At 41.9% G+C, this 23,174-nt stretch overlaps 1 protein-coding gene across 13 annotated transcripts in view; it reads right to left on the reverse strand.

Annotated features, from left to right (window-relative positions):
* Window positions 1-23,174, reverse strand: part of TENM4 (teneurin transmembrane protein 4) — a 1,435,480-nt gene that overhangs the window by 51,051 nt on the left and 1,361,255 nt on the right. For 10 of the 13 annotated variants that reach the window (XR_004406800.2, XM_032990906.2, XM_032990916.2 and 7 more), the window contains 4 exons: window positions 22,043-22,292; window positions 19,408-19,428; window positions 11,852-12,084; window positions 1,732-1,886 (listed from right to left, as the gene is read on the reverse strand). Coding sequence is in view for 12 of the 13 variants with exons in the window: in XM_032990906.2 (XP_032846797.1) it covers window positions 1,732-1,886; window positions 11,852-12,084; window positions 19,408-19,428; window positions 22,043-22,292 (659 nt within the window). In the remaining variant the exon portion in view is untranslated. The remainder of the gene's footprint in view (window positions 1-1,731; window positions 1,887-11,851; window positions 12,085-19,407; window positions 19,429-22,042; window positions 22,293-23,174) is intronic. The other 3 variants (XM_032990912.2, XM_032990913.2, XM_042793338.1) reach the window with 1 other exon arrangement.

A 23,174-nucleotide genomic window follows, 5' to 3' on the forward strand; every position in this document is an offset into this window, starting at 1 on the left:
TTTAATAATGCATGCCTTCATCCCTTCCAGTGGTCTTTAAGCTCTGCAGCCTTGAGTTAGCATCAAGAACAGAGTTTATTCTGAACTGACAAGGGAATTTTCAATTTCTTAAAAAGCAATCCTTGTCAACATTGGCAGCTAAATATTTCATGTCCTCATGTCCCAGGGAGCCTCAGGGACCTGACAGAAAAGACCCTTCTAGGCACTGTAAATGATGAAAAGCTACTTCCAAAGCTGGGTTTTCTTTGCCTGGTTTGGGTTGTTTTTTTTTTTTTTTTTTTTTTTTTTTTTTTTTTTTTTTTGTTTTTTGTTTTTTGTTTTTTTTTTTTTTTTGTTTTGTTTAAATTAAACTTGTCACTGGTGTGTCTGTCCAGAACAGTACCAGTTAATCTGTTCATCACAGTACAGGTTAATCTAAAAATGGCTCCTGTCACTTTATGAAGGGAAAGACTCTTCAGCTGATACGTTTCAAATATAACATCAGTTTAAATACAAGCCATGTAACCTGCGAGAAAATTATTTTTAAAGCCCAAATCCGCAATGGTCTTGTGGTAACTGCCTCTGAAATTCAGATAAAGAAAAAAACTAAGCCTGTAAGATGAGAAACATAATACAAGGTGGCCTTTAACCAGCAAAATTTGCTTCTATAGAAAGCGTGAGAGCTTTTAAACTCATAATTTCAGCTTGTTCATAAATTGAAGACAGTGGGAACCAGTTGCAAAGAAGCAAGAATAATCTTTTCAAATTAGAGAGAAAAACAAGAACCGATTCCATATGGGAGCACAGAAATTATTTAGGTAGTTACAAAAAGGAAACCCCATTGACATCTATTGTGGCTGAATAACAGTACTTAGCCCTCCAGCTATGATCTATATTTTCATAGGAGAGGGCAACATTCCTGTAGCCAGACAAACAATAAGTGTCACAAAGGTTTCAAAGGACACTATCTCTAAACTGGCACAGGTTGGACAGTGCCCCACAAAATCAAGTACTGAGCTGCAACAGATTTCTCTTCTGCACCATCCAGAAGTAAAGCAATCATCAAACTGAGATTTCTTTTACTACCCCCCCCCTTTTTTTTTTTTTTTTTTTTTTGTTTCTCCACCTTTAAGCTGCAGGACTTAAATGCCCAGCATGATGGTAGCTGCAACCAATTTGCAATCTGATGCAATTCAAGAGTCTTGTTTTCCTGCTGTTGCTAATTTTGGCACCACAGCCTCCAATCAGTATTTTCCAGATGTTAATTTGATTCGGGTCTAAAATTGTGCTGGACTAAATTAGGATGGGGGGAAGCAAAGACGAAAACCCATGGTTAGCTAAGTTGTTATAAAAGAGCATGGCATATAGCCCTACTTAAATGAGTACGGCTGCCTGGTCTTTTTAGTTTAAAGCAACTAGTTTATTGAGAAATGAGCCTAACAAAACCTGACTTCCCAGGAATCTGTGTCTCCCAGCTGATTAGGAGCTCTGAAAGAAGTCTATTCTGTGGCTGGGACATCTTTAAAATCTCTCTCCCCTGAGATTTCCGAGTTAGGTCAGTTAGGTCTTTCCTCCAGTCTTTATAGGATCTTTCTTTTTGACCCAGTCATTTTCATAGCACAAAATACATAGAGATATAATTGTTCTTGAGCCCTTAACTCTTTGTCAAACCTGGGGAGGCACACAGACATGCAGATAGGCTCAAGGCATAGGCTTCTACTCTGTAGAAGCCCAATGAAAACATCATCTTACCTGAGAAATGTCCATGACAGAGTCACAGCTGAGGGGTCGAGCAGATGTCAAGTCATTGGAACCCAACACAGTTGAGATGATCCCATTCTGATCAATGCGCCTGATCATAGTGCCATCTACAAAGTAAATCAGCCCAAACTTATCCACGGTGATGCCTGAGGAGGAAAAAAGCAAGACAGTCAGAAAGTAACAGCAACCTGACAATTATCAGATTAATAGAAAACAGTGTCTGGTTTGATACTTATGAAAGAGTAAGACCACTGCTTTGTTTGGGAGAAATATATTTTATGGCATTCAAAAGGGACGAGATGAGAGTTGGACATGCGGGAGTCTTGGCTATGAGGAGCTTTGAACTGGCACCATTCCACAGAAGGCACTTCCAGCTGGCACATTGTATTGGGTTTGTGTGGCAAGGTTTTGGTAGCAGGGGGGCTGCAGGGGTGGCTTCTGTGAGAAGCTGCCAGAAGCTTCTCCCATGTCTGACAGAGCCAACGCCAGCCGGCTCCAAGATGGACCCATCGTTGGCCAAGGCTGAGCCCATCAGTGACAGTGGGAGCATCTCTGGGATAACAGATTAAAGGAAGGGGGAAAAAAACTTGTGGGAGAGCAATTGCAGCAGAAGAAAAGAGTGAAAATATGTGAGAGCAACCACTCTGCAGCCACCAAGGTCAGTGAAGAAGGAGGGGCAGGAGGTGCTCCAGGTGCCAGAGCAGAGATTCCCCTGCAGCCCGTGGGGCAGCCCATGGTGAGGCAGGCTGTGCCCTGCAGCCCAGGGAGGTCCATGGGGGAGCAGATTCCACCTGCAGCCCATGGGACCCCACACCAGAGCAGGCAGCTGTGCCCAAAGGAGGCTGGAACCCCGTGGGAAGCCCACGCTGGAGCAGGCTCCTGGAAGGACCTGCAACCCCATGGGGGACCCACACTGGAGCAGTTCGTGAAGAGCTGCAGCCCATGGGAAGGACTCAAGTTGGAGAATTTTGTGGAGGACTGTCTGCTGTGGGAGGGACCCCTCAATGGAGCAGGGGAAGAGTGTGAAGAGTCCTCTCCCTGAGGAGGAAGGAGTGGCAGACACAATGTGTGATGTGTTGATCACAGCCCACATTCCCCATCTCCCTGTGCTGCTCATGGGGAGGAGGCTGAGAAAATTGGGAGTAAAGTTAAGCCCGAGAAGAAGGGAGGTGTGGAGGAAGGTGTTTTTTAAGACTTGGTTTTATTTCTCATTATCCTACTCTGATTTGATGGGTAATAAATGAAATTATTTTTTTCCCCAAGTCGAGTCTGTTTTGCCCATGATGGTAATTGGTGAGTGATCTCTCCCTGTCCTTATCTCCACTCACAAGCCTTTCATTATATTTTATCTCCCATGTCCAGTTGAGGAGGGGAGTGATAGAGCGGCATTGGTGGGCACCTGGCATCCAGCCACGTTCAACCCACCACACACATGATGCAACTTAGAAACTCCTGCTCGCTTCTGGAAAAGGGCATGGCATTTGGTAAACCACTGAGAGGGAAAGGTTTTCTAATAACTTCATGTCTTGCATGATCAGAAACATGGTGTTATTGCTCCTGGTATGAATATGAAGCCATGCACATGGAAATATTACACTGGTGAATCTTTCAGAAATAGTGATAAATAAAGCTGAAAAAGATCCATCAGGTCAATCACATTTCAGATGAAAAAATGTAGAAAGGTTTTTCCTGTGATAATCCTACTAATCTAGGGTATTTCACCTGGTTTTGAACTCTGCTAGGTGACTTACTCCATTGTCCAAACCTCCTTTGTAGACATACTCCTGTCAGTGGATTTGAGGTCGGCCGACAACAGTTACAGACTGCTGATTCTCATTTCCTCACCTGCAGTTGCGTGCCATTTTACTTCCCCCCTAAGCATCATTTCTCAAGTATTTGTTATGTTAGCACAGCCTCCTTTAATCCTCTTTATCCCAAGCTAGCTATACTCTGCATCTTCCATCAGAGGATTTCATGGTGCTTTACACTTACTAATTAGACCTCATAGTGGTCTGTGAGTGTGATCATCCTAATTTTACGTATCGGGAAAATAATAGATAAAGCAATTTTCACAAGGTCACAGAGAAAGTCCATGACTAAGGCAGGAATAAGAAGTTAAGGGCCCCATTCACCTCTCTTTTATGCTAGTATAAATTAAAAATAACTCCACAGATACTAATAGAGTCATCCATCTCATCTACCCTACGGTGGCAGAATGCCACTCAGCATAAAATTTGAGTGTCTTAAAGACACTAAAAGAATGTAAAGAAACAGTAAAAAAATGCAGAATCCTGTAACACCATTTTCCATGCAAGTGAAAATTCTGCTTGGAATATATGCATATTAGGATCTTTCTGTTTGGTTTCTTTCACTAGCAGGGTAGCAATCACTTGGCAAAAAGCAGAAATCTGCATTGTGCATCCAAGCAAGTACCTGGAGCTTTTCCAATCAGTAGGGAGAAATACCTACTTTTAGGGTGCAATTCATATCACCCTGAAGCAGATATCAATAAGAGATGATATGAATCCTTCTAGAAACACCTTTTCCTCCCCATTTACTATAAAAAGAGCCTACAGAAAATATCTCCTAAGGAAACATTTATACTGTAGACAGATAAAGTTGGTGAGATGAATCCTCACTATCATGTTTTTTTGGCTGTCATCATGGTGACAGAAATGATGGAAAATCTGTTTCAGATAGAAAGCTTTGAGAATGTTTCTGAGAAGCGATCAGATCTTGTGTTTCTCCAAAACGCTGTTTTACAGCCAGATCCCCTTGTTTGAAACATTTACCCTCAGTCTTCATCCACTGTGAGCTATGCTGTGAAGTACAGATGCAGCAGTTCACAGATCAAAAATTTTAGACTTTCATGTAGCAGGGACTAATCCCCTGATTGCTTTGGCAATTAAAATCATGGCCTTCAGCCAGCACTGTAACTATTGCATGGACTGGAAGCCACAGAGGTTGGATGATACGTGGAAAAACCTATTGTATTTGGTCATACAGAAATCCACAGAAGATGATCTAGCTTGGAAAGAATGGCAAGAAAACCTCATGACTAAGTCATTGTTGGAGAGAAAGAACAAACTTCTCCACTGAGCTGAGGTAAAGGAAGGGATTCAGACACAGTTGCAACCTGTTGATCCAAAGTCAATTAGGAGTCGGGGAACTGATGTTTCAGATCACTGAGTTGAAAGGGAGCTGGGTATTTTTTTCTGGAAGGTGAAAACAGCATTTGCCTTAGTTCTTCGCAGCGTGTCCTTGTCTGAAGGGCACAATTTTGACCTGGATTGGGTATCTGACCATCAGAGCAGTGAGGTCTCAGAATAGCCTCCGGGGGAGTAAGGAAAAAAAATTACTTGCTGCTTTTAAGATGAAGTTCATTAATTTTGGATGGGTATTATATGACAGGATTGCTGAGATAATGGATGACAGGACTAAATGACCCAAAAGATTGCTTCTAGTCCTACATTCCAATACCTGTGTTTAATTTATGTCAAGATAGGACTGATCTTTGCAGGACTATGAAACAAGAACCTCAAAGAGGAGCGGCAGGTACCTGTTGCACATCTGAATGCTACAGGAGAAGCCACAGCAGTGATGGCCATTTATTCTCGCTCTACAATATAAACACATCAGTTGTATTTTAGCACTTTGTCAAAAGCTTGCAGAGGGATCTGGCAGTGTAAGCATCGATATCTCACTGGCATTGGTGGCTCTCAGGAAGTTGTCTTTACCTGCTGTGAGATCTGTCAGCGCTGTGCCCCAGTTGGTGCCCTGTTCAATGAGTCATCCAGGGTATTGGCACATGTCACCTGTCACTGGCATCTGCTCTTGAAGGCTACTGCTCCTCTAATTATTTTGCCCACCAAATGGCAAGCTCTTGAATATTTGTTGGTGTTTGCTTGACAACCAGGAATACAGCTGAGCTCTTTAAGTGATATGGTAGACATGCTTTCTTGGAAGAGGGATGATAGAAGGTTTAGTTGATCTTAATTGGCTTTTGTCAAACACAAGATGCTCTTATCCATTCCTAGGTTCACAACAAGTATTTTTTCAGGGCGCCTGTCCATTAGTCAGTGTGACAGGCCAAAAGCCAGTGAAGGGTGTCAGGCTGGATAATGTGATTTTAAATGAGGCAGACTTTTCTCTCTTAGCTAGTTCCATATGTATTGGATTGAACTTATCAGCAGTGTATGCTGACAGTTGCTCACAGTGTTCAATGCTGAGGTCTGATGGCTGGCCTGATTAACCAGTTACAGTAATAATAACCTGTACGTACTTTGGCTCTCAATCCAGCTCTGATCAGTTGATAAAGCACAACTTTATTTTGCATTCCAGCTTAGACAAAGAGCTTGCACACCCGAGTAAGTTAAAGTGGGATAGCAAAGTCACCACTTATCATCCTGCTCCGGGGCAATGGCATGTGCATGTGTTCTTATCACAGAGCACTTCTCTACTTATCCCTCTTTCATGGAGGCTAAGCAATCTAAATTGCCTTGCATTTCCTAGGATGTTCTGCAGGGTAACAGAGTTTGCAGTCTGTCAAAGCCCTAAATTCCCATTTGCACATGCTCCTCACATGGCAACTGCTCCAATCCCTTCCTGACTTTAGCTGATTCTCTTGAAATCAAATCTAATTATGGAGAGGAGCCCTGCTCTCCTACAGACAAGTGTCTTTGGATGGATGACTTCTGCAGAGAGGGAAAGAAGCATCTCACAGTTTCTTTGCAGCAGACTGTAGAGGTTAGATTGGACCTTTCTGGTTTCCTTTCTGATAATGGCACAGTCCCAGTGCTGGGAGCTGGCTCCTGAAAATGGGCACAGAAATGGGTAATTCACATGTTACGCATATAAAGCCAAAGGCCTTGGCTTGGTTTGGCAGAAGGCTCCTCTCATGTTTCCATAGGAACATAAGGGAATTAAAGATTTTCAGCATACAACTTGAAGTTCAATCTCACAGTTACTGAGAGAAAACATCTGCTGCCGCTATGCAGGTAGAGTAGCAGATCCAAACTTTAAGCTCTGAGATATGAAATACATACGTTATGAAATCATACAGGCTCCTCTTGGATAGTCAGAGATCCCATAAAAAACAAGGGCCTGCAGCACCACGTGCATCACACTAGTGAGTTGTGCTGATAGCAAGCTGTGATGCGATGACATTTGCTTGAAATGTCAGGACCTTGCAGCGTGAGAAGGTGACAGCACAACGTTACGCTGCAAATAGCTACTGGGACACGGCGGGTTTGTTCAGAAAACGAACCACTAAAAGTGATTGCATTGCACATGTAGCTCTACTTAGATAAAAAAAAGGAGGGGAAAAACTTTTAAGTAAAAGAATAGGTGCTAAAGGAATCCAAATTTGGAGTTTTCTTGTCTGGCTGGATGCTGAATGACTGAGTGATAAAATGGCAGATGAAAATCAATGTCAATAAGTACAGAGGAATTCACAGGGGCAAGAGTAAGCCTAACTGCCCATATGCAATGACAAGCTGTAAAATAGCTCACAGGAAAAATATTTCAGAATTCCTGTGAAAGGTTTTCTGCAGACATCAGCTTTGTGCTCAGCAGTGGTCAAGGAGGGAGCTAGAAGACAGGAATGGATTAGGAAAGGCGCAGAGAAAAGAACATAAAACAGTGGTCTGTCCTCAAGAAGACCAAACTTTTTCATGCCATGGCTAAAAAAATTTGTGGAAATTATTAGCACAGGATCTCTGGAAAAAAATTCTTAAGTATTCAGGGAGTTTTCTAAACAAATTGATGGTGGCATGTAAGCACAGGTCCATGTGCAACCTCTTCAGAAAGTGCCTCAAATGTCTATGACTAAAATGTGGAGTGTTAGCAAGGAAAGGACACTCTGCTATTGCTCTTTTCCCTATGTGTCTTTTCTGGCCATGGTAAGAGACAAGGTATTTTGTTCAGTCAGCCTCTGGTCTTCCCTGAAATGGCCCTTACATTATTATTTGACAATAAAAATGTTAAGAGATTGTGGAGGGTTGAGTGTCTTCTTTCAATTCTGTTGAACTCATGAACACTTAGTGAACAACTGAGATTTTGTTTACACATTCAGCAGGACACAGCGAAGGAAGCAATCTGTCCCCAAATTAATTACTTCATTTTGCATTGTTTTTGTGGTGCTAAATGAATGAGATGCTCCCCTGTCCCCCATCCCCCCCCCGTCCCTTCTGAAACCTTCTTCCTATTGTGTCAGACTTGTCACTGCAATCTCTCTTAATTGGAGGCTCCTTGGTAATTTCTCTGCCACAACATTTTCCCAAGGAGAACCACTGGTGAGTACTCAGATGAAAACAAATGCTCTGACAAGCTGGAGTTTTAATTTTTCTTTAGATTGCTTGTAGAAGAGGATCATTATTAGCAGATGATAATTAGAAAGTGGTAACACTTTAATTTGCAAGGATATATTGAAATTCATTAACATCTGAAAGCTTTGCTGTGCTCTGTGGCAAATGAATTGGAAGTATCAAACGGTTCCTAATAGCTATGATAAATACCCTGACCAAACAGCTGCTACCAATATTGCATCTGTTGATCTACCTGTCCTGTATTTGTACAGCCTACCTTTATCAGAGAAGCCAAAGACCGGGGAAGGGTGAAATTCCTGGGGTAGGTTTTATCCCTCCTAATGTCTTGTCTAAGCTGATCATCTAAAGAGAGTTCTCTCTCCTTCAATGGAGAGAGACAAGAACATCTACCCAGAAGGTACTTTAGTGAAAGGTACTGGCAGCACAGGGGATAATGGTTTTGAACTGAAAGAGGGTAGATTTCAATTAGATATAAGGAAGAATTTTTTTGTTACAAGGGTGGTGAAGAGCTGGCACAGGGTGCCCAGAGCAGCTGTGGCTGCCCCCTCCCTGGAAGGGTTCAAGGGCAGGTTGGACGGGGCTGGGAGCACCCTGGGCTGGGGGAAGGGGGCCCTGCCCGGGGCAGGGGGGTGGAACTAGATGATGTTTAAGGCCCCTTCCAACCCAAAGCATTCTAGGGTTCCATGAAATTATCCGCTCTGAACTCATGGGAGACGACATGGAACTGGAAGAAGGGATCAAAATTGTGGGGAAAAGGCTGCTGCTCAGAAAGTGAAGAACCATTGTGAACAGTGTTAGCTGGGGTGGGGACCTCGTCCTTAAGGCTATCATCTCCAGGAGGAGATCAGCACTGCCAGAACATAGTTCATCCTACTTTGGACACCTGCACTGGTAGAGAATGAGCCACCTTAAGGGTACGAGTTTCTTTCCACTGAGAAGAGAGACAAAAAAATCTACTTAGACCAGGTGCTTGACTAGTCCAAGAGGCTAAAGATAGATGTAGAAATATATGTTGACACCTCATGACTGATTCTCCAATCTTTATGAATTGCTGGTTTTCATCTGGCAGGAGCATATTCCCTCGGTATTTTCCAGCAAGCTGCAAATATCAGCTAATTAAAACATCATGAAAGTGGAGGCAACACCTTGTTTCCTTACAATCCTTAAAATACACAAATCCTACTTTGCATGAAGGAAGTATCTCCAGTCAAAAAAAAAGCCCTTTAGCCTTAAAAAGTAGAGTCCCATGAAGAGTAGTGATTCTTGAAGAACTGACCTTTCCAAGTCCTTCTCTGGCCAGCTGATATCTCTACAGTTACAGAATAATTTTCTAATTTCCTCTGACCATTCACTTATGAATGTTTATTCTCCGGTCAAGACAGGGAAGCAGAGGGTAACCTGAGGACTACTGGTTACTTGTACAAGAAATCATCTTTGTTTTGAACTATTATGAAATACAATCACATGAAGGAAGAGCATTTGCTGGATTTTTCTGCTAGGATGAACTGCTGTGAAGGTATAAACAATGCTGACATTACACTGTCAGTGTGAGTTTTCACTGTTAATCATTTATTGAGGTGAATGGGAAGTGAGTCACACCTGCCAAAGCTATTGTCTCAGCAGACTCTGCAAACTCAGGCTAGAACCAGATCAGAGAACACTGTTTACGAGCTTTCCATCGGCAATGTGGGCTTTCTGTATTATTATTTTCTTGTTGCCATTTTGCTTCGTGTCATTTCCTCTTTCACCCTCAATTTCCTTCTATTTTGTGAAATTTCAGAGCTGTGAGGAATGAATGCATGCATTTTGCTGTTATATGATTGAGATGGAAGAACGGCCTCCTGAGAGCTTGAATTGCCAACAAGAAGGATTTCAGTGCTGAAAGCTTTGAACTCCAGAGCTCTATTTCCCATAGCAAAGCAGAAACATAAGTCATCTAAACCTGGCAACATCCACCCATGTAGGGAAATTAATAATATTCCTCTCATCTTCTACAAAGGAGAATATATGTCCAACAAAAGTTGTGGGCTTATTTTTTTTGCACTGGTTGAACATCAAAGCGGTGAAGAAAATTGTCTTACAAATTTCTGGATTCCCTGATCTCATGACTCATCTGCTGGACCGCCTGAATCTCTGTGTCCAAGTCACTCAATTTTCTTTTCGCTCAGCCCTCTCATTTCAGTAAGACAATTTCTATGTTGCAACCCGACCACAGGTAGCTGTTCCCTTTTTATATCTGTGCCTCTGGCAATACTTTATCCCAATATAATGGTCACCTCATGGGAATCTGGAGTGCTTGGAAACCATGCTGGGCCCTTCAAATATTACAAGGGTAGCAGTTTGGATTTCAGTGCTTTTTGGAAAAAAAAAAAGGTCTCCCAAGGTATATTTTTCTGCATCCTGCCAGGAAACAACTAGTTGGCATGTAACACAAAAAAAAATCGCAAGAGCTGACACAAAAGGTCACTAAATCAGTTTGGGTTTTTTGGATTCAGTAACAATAATGTCATCTTTATGTCAAGAAAAATAACTTCCTGAGAAGTCTAGCCAAGAAGAGAAACAACAGCTCAGCTGTCTTCATCTTGCCCATTCTTTTTGTGAAGTAACTTGTTAAAGGATCCCCACGTTTTTTTGGGGGGATGCTTTACAAAGAGGTTGGAAATTGCTGTGGTGAGGAAGGAGGGAGCTACCGTTCCGAGATGGAAGGAAAAAGGGAACCTGCAGTACACTGATGCCGAAGCCAAGAACCTATAAATAACTCCTCACAATCCTAACAACTGGGCAAGAATCTTTAACAGTGAAAACTCACACTGACAATGTAACGTCAGCGTTGTCACATTTCTAAAAGCATTCCTGCAAGGGCATCCTTCTTGCCCCTCTACACAAACACTGCAGAAGGTGTGTATACCAACAGTATCTTCCACCTCATCTCTATACACTCTGTGTGTTTTTTTCCGAGGAGCTGTGGACAGCTGGGAGGAGCGACATCCTCCATATGCAGAGCTTGTTACCTTGAGACTGACAGACTGAAGTCTTGGCTACACACAGGACTGCATATGTTTGGCTAAACCTGTTTTGAACAATTTAGTTCACAGTCATGAAGGCTGTGTGATGCTTTTATTCTGGTTTGACTGCTTTTATCACATTTAAGGAAGCTAAGCAGAAACCAGGTGAAGTCACACTGAATGAGACCACTCCCATATTGAAATTAGTATCCACCCCTCTATAGGATTTAAGCTGGATGCCATGATATGTAATGTCAATATATAAACCTCAATTTATGTATTTCTGAGCTGTATGCTGGTTTTGTTGCTATTTTACATATATATATATATATATATATATATATCAATGCTTATAAAGCTTTTTCTTTTTTAAATGCCAACAAAGTCTCAGTGAACTGAATGTAAGTGAATCCAGTCCAGGTTGGAAAGGACCAAATGCTGTTATCTGGTGAGGAGGAATAGTGGCTAAGTGGGTATAAAATTGACGGGTGGATTTATTCTATTGCCCTTTGGACACGTGCCTGTCACTACACCCCTCTGGTTTGGCGCTCCTCCCAGCCAGCTCAATAAGAGCAACCAGGACTGGCTGAGGGTGAGACATATGAACTTATTTGCAGAAACAATCCCTTAGGATGTGCTTGTGGGTTGACTGGGGAAAGCTTGCAAAATGCAAAAAAGGCATTTTCTGAATTGGAGAAGAGATCAATTTCCAGCATGACTAAACAAGCCCCTTTCAGAAATACCCCTTTAAAAAAGCCTGTGGAGAAGAAGCAGTCTCACCCCTGGGATTTGTAAGGGTAGCATCAGTGCCTTTGCCTCCATCTCCGCAGCGGGTATCATCGAACGGGAGGCATTGATCCCCAGTTCCAGCCAAGACCTCTGAATTCTTCACAATGTCTTTCACTGATGTGGTTGACTTGATTTTATAGATACGTCGGCTGTTGGTGTCGGAGAGGTAGATGGAGCCGGTGATTGGATCTGTGGTCAAGTAATACTTATGAGCTGGGCTGTGGCTGAAAAACAAGGGTATGACGTTATTATTTTTTTGGATTATTTGTTTCCCTAAGTCAACAGGCAATGCAAGCACTTTAGAGAATAAAAATGCACAGGGCAGACAGACTGGGAAAGTGAAGCAGTGCTGTATTTGACAAGGTTAGTGCACGGTGTGTTACAGCACAGGATCCTGAGCTATATCTGTTATAATTGCTGTGCCTGGGGTGCTCTCTGGCATGGAGGGCAGCTACTAAAGGAAAGTGCTCGCTGGCCTGAGCCAAAATCATGCCAGGGATTACTACAGGCTGAGTTTCAATGCCTGAGTTTGCTTAATTTACTTAATATAGGCATAGTCCTGAAACTGGTGTTAGTGCAGTGCCAGAAAGTGAAGGGAAAGCATAGTACACTAGGGGCAGAAAACAAGGCAATAAAATAAAATAAACCAAAATAAACCAAAATAAAATAAAATAAAATAAAATAAAATAAAATAAAATAAAATAAAATAAAATAAAATAAAATAAAATAAAATAAAATAAAATATCTGCCCTCCCAAGGAAGGCCTCTGTACAGAAACACAAAATCAGACTCCCAAGTGTAAAGCACTCGAAGATATTCTCTTCAAGATCGCTGCATCAAGGCTTATCTGGTGCTCTTGCTGACTCCACTAAAGACTCTAGAGTCCTGCACTTGTGGAGATTAGGGGAAGTCCTCTTACTGAATTCAGCTGGACCTCAATGAAGAGGGAAGCAAAATGATCCTTGAAGTGCCACATTTTGCCCTAAGTAGAATATGAACTAGGTGGAGGGCTGAGGAACCTGAACATCAGTCCCCCGTTAAAAACCCCAATCACTCACTGCTTCCTTGAAAACAAAGAAGGGGGGCTGAGAAAACAGGGTGAGCAGACAGAAGGATAATGTTTTTAGCTCCATGACTACAACACTAAATGAGCCCGAGACTGAAGAAATTAGTAAATTAGCATCCACTTTATGGAAAGTATTCAATGGGACTGGCCAGAAAAAAACAACCAGATGAGTTTAGACACAATTTAAAAAAAAGGCTTTCAAGGATTCTATCTATAGTTTAATATAGATACTAAACTTATTAACTTATTTTGTTAAAATTAAATGTTTACTACTAGTATGTATAGAGCTGCATGTCTTCTAAACCTGAAACCAACAGATTAAAGTTGTTATACCTGCTTATTGAACACAGGTCATCTTCCTTCTAAGAAAGGCTAAGTAGTAATTAGAACAAGTATGAAAAGGTCTCTACTTTTCTCCAGAACACCTTCAAGCTGTCCAAACTCATTAGGTTCCAAGAATTTATAATAAATGTACAGGCCATAGTTCACAATTTTGTACTTAGTGGAATTGTTCCAGGAGAAGCTGGTTAGAAACCTGAGTGTCGATCACAGTTGACTCTATCCCTCATAATAAGAAATTTCCTCTCTCCTTCAACCTTTATTCTAGGGAAATCAACCCTTCTTCAGACACATAAAAACTACTCAATTATTCTCTGCTTTAAAAAGCTGTAAGTTGGTTCTTCATTCAAATTACTTAATACTTTGGGAGAAAAAAAAAAATGCCTTTCTGATTTATTCTGGAATATCCCTCGTGATTTATCCTATTAAAGTCTGAACAGATTTCATCTCCACAAATGACACTGATTCTTGCTAAATAAAATGCTCTGACCTTCAAGACAGCTCCAGACTGACAGTTCAGTCTCCATCTGTATTCCTTTCCAATGACAGCAGGCTGGTCGGGTATTATTTCATTTACCTGCATGTCACTCACACTAAGCAAGTGGCTTCAACCCTGGTGGAAGAAGTTCCCTGTGGGAATCCATCATCCATTCTGATCAGGGCCTTGCATTTTCTACTGACTGTCCTAACAAAGCCCAGATGAATGCCAGTTAGCTTTTGAGCTGTTCATAATCTCTATTTTGCATGAGAGGTGGACAAGAGGAGGACATTTTTAATGGCACTTTGCAATTCTTTAGCATCTTTGCCTGGAAAGCACAGATAGCATTCACTGAGTCTTACAGCAGGCCATTTGCAGATGGTCAAAAGCAAATGCCTTTCCCAAAGATGGAGAAAAACAGTAGCAGAACTGGAGGTCCCTGCTCCCCTCTCCCAGCACTATCATTGTAATTTATTTTTGGACTTCATACCCTCACTCTGGTGGATTTTATTATTCACTACAACGTTCTTTGGAAGAGAGGGATCTTAAAACTATTTTATAATTCCAGCTCCTGTGTAGAATGGACACTGAAATGCTTGTTACTTCTAACCATGGATCAGAGAACCAGGTAAAGACAAAACATTATATCCAGCAGAAAAGCTGAGAGGTACTTCCCACCTAAATTTACTAAGTAAAAAACTGTCATATTAAGGTAATACTTTGAGAAGCTGCTGGCAGCGGAAGTTTAGTTCTATTAATGAGGTCCTGAATATAGATGCTGCAAAAAAGTCGGGGTGAATTCAAAGTTCACAGTCATTAAAAAATTAGCTCTGACTGGTTAAACTTTTAATCCTCTGCATAGCTGGATGCAGGAGAAGCACACACAACTTTACTAGCAAATGTGCTTTGGAAGTGGTAGAGGTAGAAATTTATGTGGGTTAAGCTACCCATGGGATGGTAAAAATCTTGGGTCACTTAAAATCTTGGGCCACTTGGGCCTGGATTTCATCTGGTGAGCTGACAGTGAAACTCCTAAGACATACAATTACCTTTCTAAAGGTAATGTTATTAATGGTATGGGCACCCCCAGCACAAACTGTATCTTTTCTGCTGTATGGCTCTGTGCGAGTGATAGGAAGTACTCATTCATTTTCATTGGCTAGAATTCTCATTTTTGCACACATGGCTTACCATGGTCTCCTACACCCCGCTTTATGCATAGGGCTTTTGTGGGTGGGGCCCCTGGTATGGCTTAGGAAATGGAGTATTTAACCTGAGATGTTTTGGAGCACGGAAGGTAAAATACAAACTGTTAAAAATGGTCCAGCTGGAATTTACCTCCCCTGGCCTCTTCCAACAGTTTTCAGCACTGTGTCAGGAAGGTGTCATGCTCTGCCCTTGCATGAATTGTGTAGTGTTATACAGTGGAACTTTTGTTTAACACTTTGAGATCCTTCAGGATGAGAGACGCTAAATAAACACATCGGTAATGTAGAAGTTCCCAAACTGCTTCCCTTCATCTGTTGATAATGCATGAGCACTGAGGCTGGGAACACTGGGACTTTGCTTTTTATTTAAATCCACAATCAGTAGGCAAATCCAAGTGGTAAATTGGACTGAACTGAACAACAGAAATAAATCTGCCTGGGGCGAAGCAGAGATATATTTTTTTTCCTTTCATCCTCTCTCATTGTTTAGATAACAGACCAAAACAAAAGACAGTCCTTTTTACTATTCAGAATACTTAATCAGTTACAGTATTTGTAGTCTTAGAATATTTATCCCCTATATTGACACTGCCACCACTAGAAAAGGGCTGTGGGCGACGAGTTGATTTCCCATACAGATCATTCTTTTTGCTATTAAGGTTTTTTAGAAGAAACCCTGAGCACTGCATTGATATTTTAAGTCCCTGAAGCAACAAGCCAAAGTTGCAGGGATGGGGTGGGCTGGTCCCTAGCCGAGGACAGACACTTCAGTGGGTATCAGTGGGTGTGATGGTGCAGTCAGTGGGAATGGGGACAGTCTCATAAGCAGAAGTTCTGCAAGCCAAAGTGAGATGGAGGTGTTATCGCTTCCTTGTACGCTTGTGATACAGTGATGTGCTGGGAAAGCACAGGGAAATCTTCCAAGTTCACATGATCCCAGTTGTTTGGGGTTGCATATAGGCTCTACCATATATCTGTCTTGTCCTTTCCCTTTTTACATTCTCATAATTTGGACAGGATAGTGCCAGCACCATCGGGGGAGCTCTGCAGATATGTTAAGTGATTCAAACTCCATTTTAATGTGTTAATGCTTTACATGACTCCTTACACATAGGCATGAGGAAGGAAAGTGATAAAAAGTTGGGTGGATAGGCAGACAGGTGGAACTCATGTGGATTGCTTCTGTAGTACTGTAATAGATGCACAGGCATCTATTAGGTTGACATTATCCCCTTACAAAGATTGATATTATCCCCTTGGGCCCAGAGCCTGTGTTTTGGAGAAGTCTGAGGAAGGACTCTCCTGATCCAGAGTGGGAAGCTAGTCCCTAAGGAATAAAGGTGAGAAAAGGGAGATGATCCCTAATTTCAGCAGGTTACCTATAATGTGTCAGCACAGCAGACTGCACATGGTCACTGGCTTCTGTTCAAAGCCAGAGGGTTCATCTCACCAAGCTTCAGATGGCTACAGGGTGGATGCTTACATCTGAACTGGCTGCTTTAACACCCTTTATAGGTAGTGGAGAGAAATAGCATCTTTTGGGGTATGATTTATCTGAATTATTTTCAAAGTTTAACTTACAAGATGAACTGCATCTTAGTTTCTCAAACACAAGAGTATCTACCACCTCCTCTAAAGGACAACTTCTGTTAATGGTAACGGTACGGCTCAGGCTCCCACTGTGGTCAACAGACAGGAGGAGTCACAACACCAAAAGGTTAGTTGCCCATAACAGCTGATCTGTATAAACTCCTGGGGCTTCTTTGGATCTGATGTCTCTGTTTAAGGACATGAAATCACCTCTGTAAAACTTTCTGTGCTAGCTGCCCTCTTCCCCTCTGAGCCTTTCTGGCCACTTGCATTTGCTGGTGACTAAAGAACTACCAAATTCCTGCAGCCAAGCATTTTTTGTTCGGCAGGGCTGTGTTTCCATGGCTCCATGCTAAGCACCTTGCAGCTCACAAACAGAGGATTTTATTATAGCTTGTGTGAGGTTCTGGTCTTTTTTTTTCTCCGGGTGACATTCAATAGATTAATACATAAGGAGGCCACACAGTGCAATGAGCTGAATTTACACTTGGCCTTTTAGTGTTTTCAGTTTGTGTGTGATGCCCAAAGCTCTTCTGGATAATAAAACTTCACAGCAATGCCATAAGCCAACCCAGGGACTGCAAAGGACTTTTGATCCAATCCTAGGGTAGTTTTCTGAGATACCTCTCTCTGCCACTATGTGTAGATTTGTCTCTCTCAGAGACAAATGAAATTAATGGAAACAAGAAAGGAATAATATATTTAAGCGTGGCCACTTTTTGTATATTTGCAAGACAGAAATGCCTCATCACCATCCATGTTCCTGAAGAGAAAAGATAATGATAATTAACTGCAAATTATTATTGCCATGCTTGGAAAAAGTCATTTGCTTCTATAAGCCCATCAAGACAGGTTCATATGCAGACATATGGAGTAAGTTCCTACTAATCTATTACTGAATGACAGATGGGTGGAAACCTGAGAGGCATCACAATTTGGTGATGCTTTTTGGCTTAGCTAACATCTTCCATGTTGACACACAGCCATGTTGGCCGGTGCAGAGTTAGACCTTGGCTACCTACACTGTGCTGTAGCCAAACCTCTTGGTTGGTAGCTCCAAAACCTCTGGAGATCGAGTTCACCACAGGCTACATAGTGGGGAGGTTCCTCCTTCTGAAGTGAGGAAGCTTTTGCATAAGGACTGCAGCTTTTTCAAACCACTAAGATTCAGTCCAGTGGATCTCTCACCTTTTGCAACTGTTGCCTGTCAAGCTTAGGACCTTCTGGAGCTGAAAGCACTGGAGCTTTAGCTAAGACAACACCCACTCCTTTCCCTGTGGCTCAGGAACAAAGAGGCTTCAACAACAAGTATTACAGCAAATGACAGAGAACAGATGATAACTCACACGGATGACTCCCTTAATGTAGCCACAGGTGGGAATATTCGATCTAGAGCTCCTTACCTCCTTCCTCTCCCACTGGTCCCCTTTGGACTGCACTGAAGCAGGCATGTCTTGCCTTTCTTTCATTTAATTTCTTAGTTTTTAGGAATTGCCTAAAGGCTGAAGCCCTGCCAACTTTCTAAGGTTCTGGTAGCATCTGCAGCATTTGTGTCCAGTCCATATATCTTCACTCAGTTATTGCCTTCATATATAGAAACTCTTCTTGTAACAGGTATTCAGCTGCTGCCCTTCACTGTCAAGGCAGGTGCACTTTAGTGGCTGTGTATTTTTAGGGCATTAAGGATACAACCTGGCTGTTCCAAAGAGAAATGAGTTTTTCTATTGCCTTCAAATATGTGAAAGAGGAGCTGGGGGGCTGGAACTCAGCCTGATGAAGACAGTCAGTGCAGAGGTCTTGTGTACCAACCTCCCAGCTCTGCTAATAGATACTCTGGGCCAGTGCATTATACTGTGGAAGCTCAGCCCTTCATTAATGTTCTGGCAATAAGACAAAAAAAGCGCTTCTACTCTATTGCATTTCCAGGCATGCAGACAAAATGAACATTTCTGGTTTTGCACAGACTCTATGAAGTCAAAGAAACAGTAAATAAAAAGCATTTAGCAAGAAAAATCCCCAATCCAAATGCAAAGGAAAACCAAACAAAAAGCCCCAAACCTACTCCACAGTCTAAGCTTCTAATTTAGAAAGCAATTGGGGAGAAGGATGGGAAACTTGTCAGAGCCAGAGAAGTCCTTGCAAACACAGACAGTGACAGGAGGTTGACATCTTCCTGAATGCAGCTGATTGGATCAAACCCACTGAAACTCCAGTGAACCCAAGTGACAAATATCCTTAGAGACAAAGCTCCAGTTTAGGAGTCTCTCTTTCATCTTGTTTTCTTGTCATTACTCTTTCTCTTTTTCACTGCATTTCCTGGCTAAGGTTCTGAGTTGCACTACCTCCTATCTGAGCCTGACATACTTTCACATCCAAAGGCTCTCTATGAAGAGCTCAGACTGACAAATATTTACAAAAACTTACTTCCCTAGGTGGGCGATGCTGGGTACATCTGGCCCTTCATCATACCTGTTACACTCCCCAAAACTCAAAAAGAAGACATTTCACTATATGAGAATTATTTTTACACCATAACTATTCCAGTGACCTGTATCCTGACATTGTCCCCATTTTACTTTCTTGGTTAATTCCCACCCATTTTTCCTTCCACCCTCCTCCTCATGTTACCCTGCTTCTCATGTCTGTACTTCACCTGTCTACAGCTATAACAGCTCATGAAGAAGTCTGTGTGACTCTGCTTGGTGATTAATGGCTCCCAATTCTGATGACTGATTGCCTACGCCAGTTTTAATCACACCAGCTTCATTTGCTATTGAATCATCTGGAAATGGCACTTGTGGCTCACTGTGTAACAACATGCAACAAGACAGGGAGCAGCGTAAGAATTCTCCACTGGTTGGCTTACCTATGTCTGAAATCTTTATTTCTGACAGAAGACAGGAAAGCAGGGAATAGAAGAAAGAATGAGGTGTTAGCAGCTCAGTTCGATGCATTATTTGCAGATTGAAAACTTGACAGTAACTGTATCATACAATGCAATAATAAATAAAGACTTAGCTGGAATGACACTGATATATTTTATATTGGATATTACTTGGCAGTGAGCTCACTTATGTACCACTGCATATCACAGAGGAAGTGTGATCTCACCTGCTTGGAGTTATTCACTTATGTAGGAGATAGGACCAGGCAGACTTTATAATTCAGAGCAGTACTGAGCTAAATATATGTAGATGAAGATATCTTTACAGTTTTTTCACTCTCAGTCAAAGCAATACCTTGTGATTTACAAAGGTAACTTAACAGTTGCACAGTTATGGGTGGCAGTTCACTGCTGTAACCTCATGAACTCTAACCCAGAGGACTGAAATTATGCTGAGCTGGACATTTTTCATGGGTCTAGTTACATACCCAGCTGCAGCTATCTGTAACCCACAATGCATTTGCTTTCCTCTCCACAACAGAACACTATACTCCAAAGACATCCCCCCAAACAAAGCCCAAAAGCCAAATAGTGAGGGTGTTAATCTCCAAGGAGATGCTGATTTGAGAAGACACAAGCAAACTTCATTTAGTCCAACAGCAATGGCTTTCCTCCATAGCTTTTAGTCAGCCGGCATCTGAACCCACTTACTTTATAGCACACCAGAGTGAAGAAATGTTTATTAGATCCAGTAACCTAAGTGTTTGCACAGATGAAGCAGCAATCGTTCCAGCAGATTTAACTCTGGAGTAAATTTAACTCTGTGGCTCTACACAAAAGCCAGCAAGGCCACTCTGTCAAGGCTTCCAATTTTCTCTTTTCCAATCAGGAAATACTCTGCAAAACCTCCGCTGGGTCTGGTATTTCCACTGACAATGAAACGGGGATCGGGTTTTTGAAATTGTACTTCTGGGAATGAGATATTAATCCCACTCAGTTGCAATGGGATTTGGGCCCCAAATCACCTAGGCTCTTCTGGAAATCTCACCTTTGGTTGTTAAAATAACTTTCTGGCACTGGAAGAATATTACATTCTTTAACGTGAACCAGGTCTGAAGATTTATCCCAGCTTCCCACCTTACAAATGTGAGAGACATGTCCTTGTGTATCACGTAACAGAATAGTGAGAATCAGGTTTTTGCTTATTTACTCAAACCGTACCTCAGCCCTCTGAGATGTGACTGTAAACATCTCATTGTGGGCTTCCTAATTCAGCGTCTCCTCCTGATTTCCCTGTTCACCTGTGAGCATACCAAGACAGCTATTCTGTAAATGCCAGCCTCACGATGGCCGCCTGGTTTCTTTTTCTCATTTATCATGATCTATGACAGTAATTCTGCACACCAAATAAGACCTTCAGCAAGGTCTAATGACTGTGGCGTGTTCGTAAATGATCAGATCTTTCATTTTTACCTGTGGCCTTGTGGAGCAAATGGAAATACAAAGGACCCTGCTGATCTGTGAAGCTGTTTAGTAAGTTCCACATGGCATTCGTTGCAGAAATGGAGCCTTACTGTTGTCTGCAGCAGCCAGGACATTAAATCTGAGTAGAGCAGGGAGGTTCTTACTTTTTGGAAGATTCTCATTTTCAGGCCAGATCTTGAGATGTAAATGGGAATGTGAACCTTCCTACCATGTTAACCTCACATTGACCCCTCAGGATCTTAGGTCAGGTCCTTCAGGCAGAGAAGACTCATTCAGAAACACTCATTTAACATTGCTGACTTTCCTGGAATGAGTCTTGTCTGGCCACACAGAGTCCAGAATCAGGCCCTGGTGCTTTGAAGTGGGTAATTATATTTTCTATGGAAATTTTATATAGGAAGAATATCCCCAGTGAGGTCAATTTGAAATCTTGATTCAGTCACAATCTATTTAATTTTCTCAGAATTAGTGGCAAATCTACACTTTTCCCTCTCCTTCCTTGTTTTTAATGGATGTTCCTTCTCCTTCCTCCCCATTTCTCTTAATATATTTTGTTTTCCTTTGTTATTTGGGGTTAAAGGAAACACTCCACTTACTTTCAGATGATCCATCTATATGTTCACCCTGACACTGCTTTTCAGCTGGGAACTGTGTGGGGCTGATAAATTTGTCCCCAAAACAACTACAAAAAAACAGTGTGTGAGTCCCTAGAGTGATCATCCTGTCTTAATTATGAATGATCATCTGTCCTGATTAACCTCTACATATAACCATCAGTGTTGCGCCCTTCCAATGTTTAGGTTATCTCAGAGGCTGATTGTTCATTTTAAGAATTCCCACTGGTCTCTAACTACATGAAAATACAGACATCAACACAGTTTGCTTTAGCAGCATCGAAATGTGTCAATATTTTTGGTGTGTGATTCAATTCTGGAAGAACTTGCTAGGACTGTATTTCTCTGGTGTAAATCAAAGTCAGCAGAGTTGCAGAAGAGGCAAATCTGGACAGCTTCTTTTTTCTGTTTTGCTGTGGGTCTTTTTAAAAAGTTTTGCTCGTTTTCCTTTTTGCTACCTAAGATTTCTGCAGAACGTAAGTGCATAATTATAATGGCCACATTCAGCTACAATGTACCTCAGCTCCAGTATGTTGGTGACATTGCCAGAGGGAAAGATCCTTCGGATGTAGTTGAAATCTCCGACATAAAGACTTCCATCAGACCCACATGTGAGGGCAACAGGAGCCAGGAGTTTGTTCCCATCTGCAAGACCATTGCAGCTTGGACAAGAAATGCTACGTCTGCGGCCATTGCCCATAATGCTTCCGATTACAGGTGGCTGCTGGGAAATAAACTGGTTTTCCCCATTTCCTTTATGCAAGATGCCTAGAGAGAGAAAACAGTAATAAGGAAATGAGACAGGGTAACTGAGACTAAAGGGAGCACAAACTGGCAATGCTGGATGCCAGGTGGGGAATTTGTCAAGTAGCAAGGAGGTTTATCATCTTTCATAGTATTTTTTGTGATGCTTTCAAATGAGGAGCCCCCTATTTGAGGTAAGCATTTTTTATAGACCCATTACATTTCCTGCAGAACAGAAGTATGTAGGGAGAACAAGACTGTCTTTACCTTTGAATGAAATATACTTTTCAGCATCTCATGAATTTTCACCTGCCCTTTCTGTCCCTCCTTGCCCTGTAATTTGCAGCCTACCAGGTGAAAAAAAGAAATTACATATCTCATGGAAAGATAAGGGACAGGGAGACCATGGTGCATTCTCTAGAGAAATGTTTCATCCACAAAGCTTTAGAGGAGCTCTGCTTATGTTCCCTATAAGAGTAGTGTTTTCAGCAGTGATGTGGGCTGAATTAGATGTTTGCTCCCATACCACTGCTATCACCCAGAGGGACATAATGCTTCCATCTTTGGAATGTGTTCTGATCAGCTTTCAAGTCTCCCTGCTGCAGTCTTGAGCAGCTTTGAAGGACTCTGGCACCTTCCATTTTCCCTTATGACCCATGAAGCCTCTTGTTTCTGCACATTGGAGGATGTGTCTGGGTGGACTTATGCTCAGTGGAAGGTCCAATCTGAACAGGGTGCCCTTTGTTATTTTAGGAATATTTTCCTTGTTAATACCCTTGTTTTAAGACACTAAAAAGTTAGACATGCTGACATTCAACTACTTCATGATGGCCGGCTTCTTTTGCATTTACACACACCAAATTGTTTCTAAATGTAGGTTACTAGAAACAATTTGTTAGTAAAATA

Source organism: Tyto alba, unplaced genomic scaffold (genome assembly GCF_018691265.1).
Source record: "Tyto alba isolate M040663 unplaced genomic scaffold, T.alba_DEE_v4.0 Super-Scaffold_2, whole genome shotgun sequence".
NCBI lineage: Eukaryota > Metazoa > Chordata > Aves > Strigiformes > Tytonidae > Tyto > Tyto alba.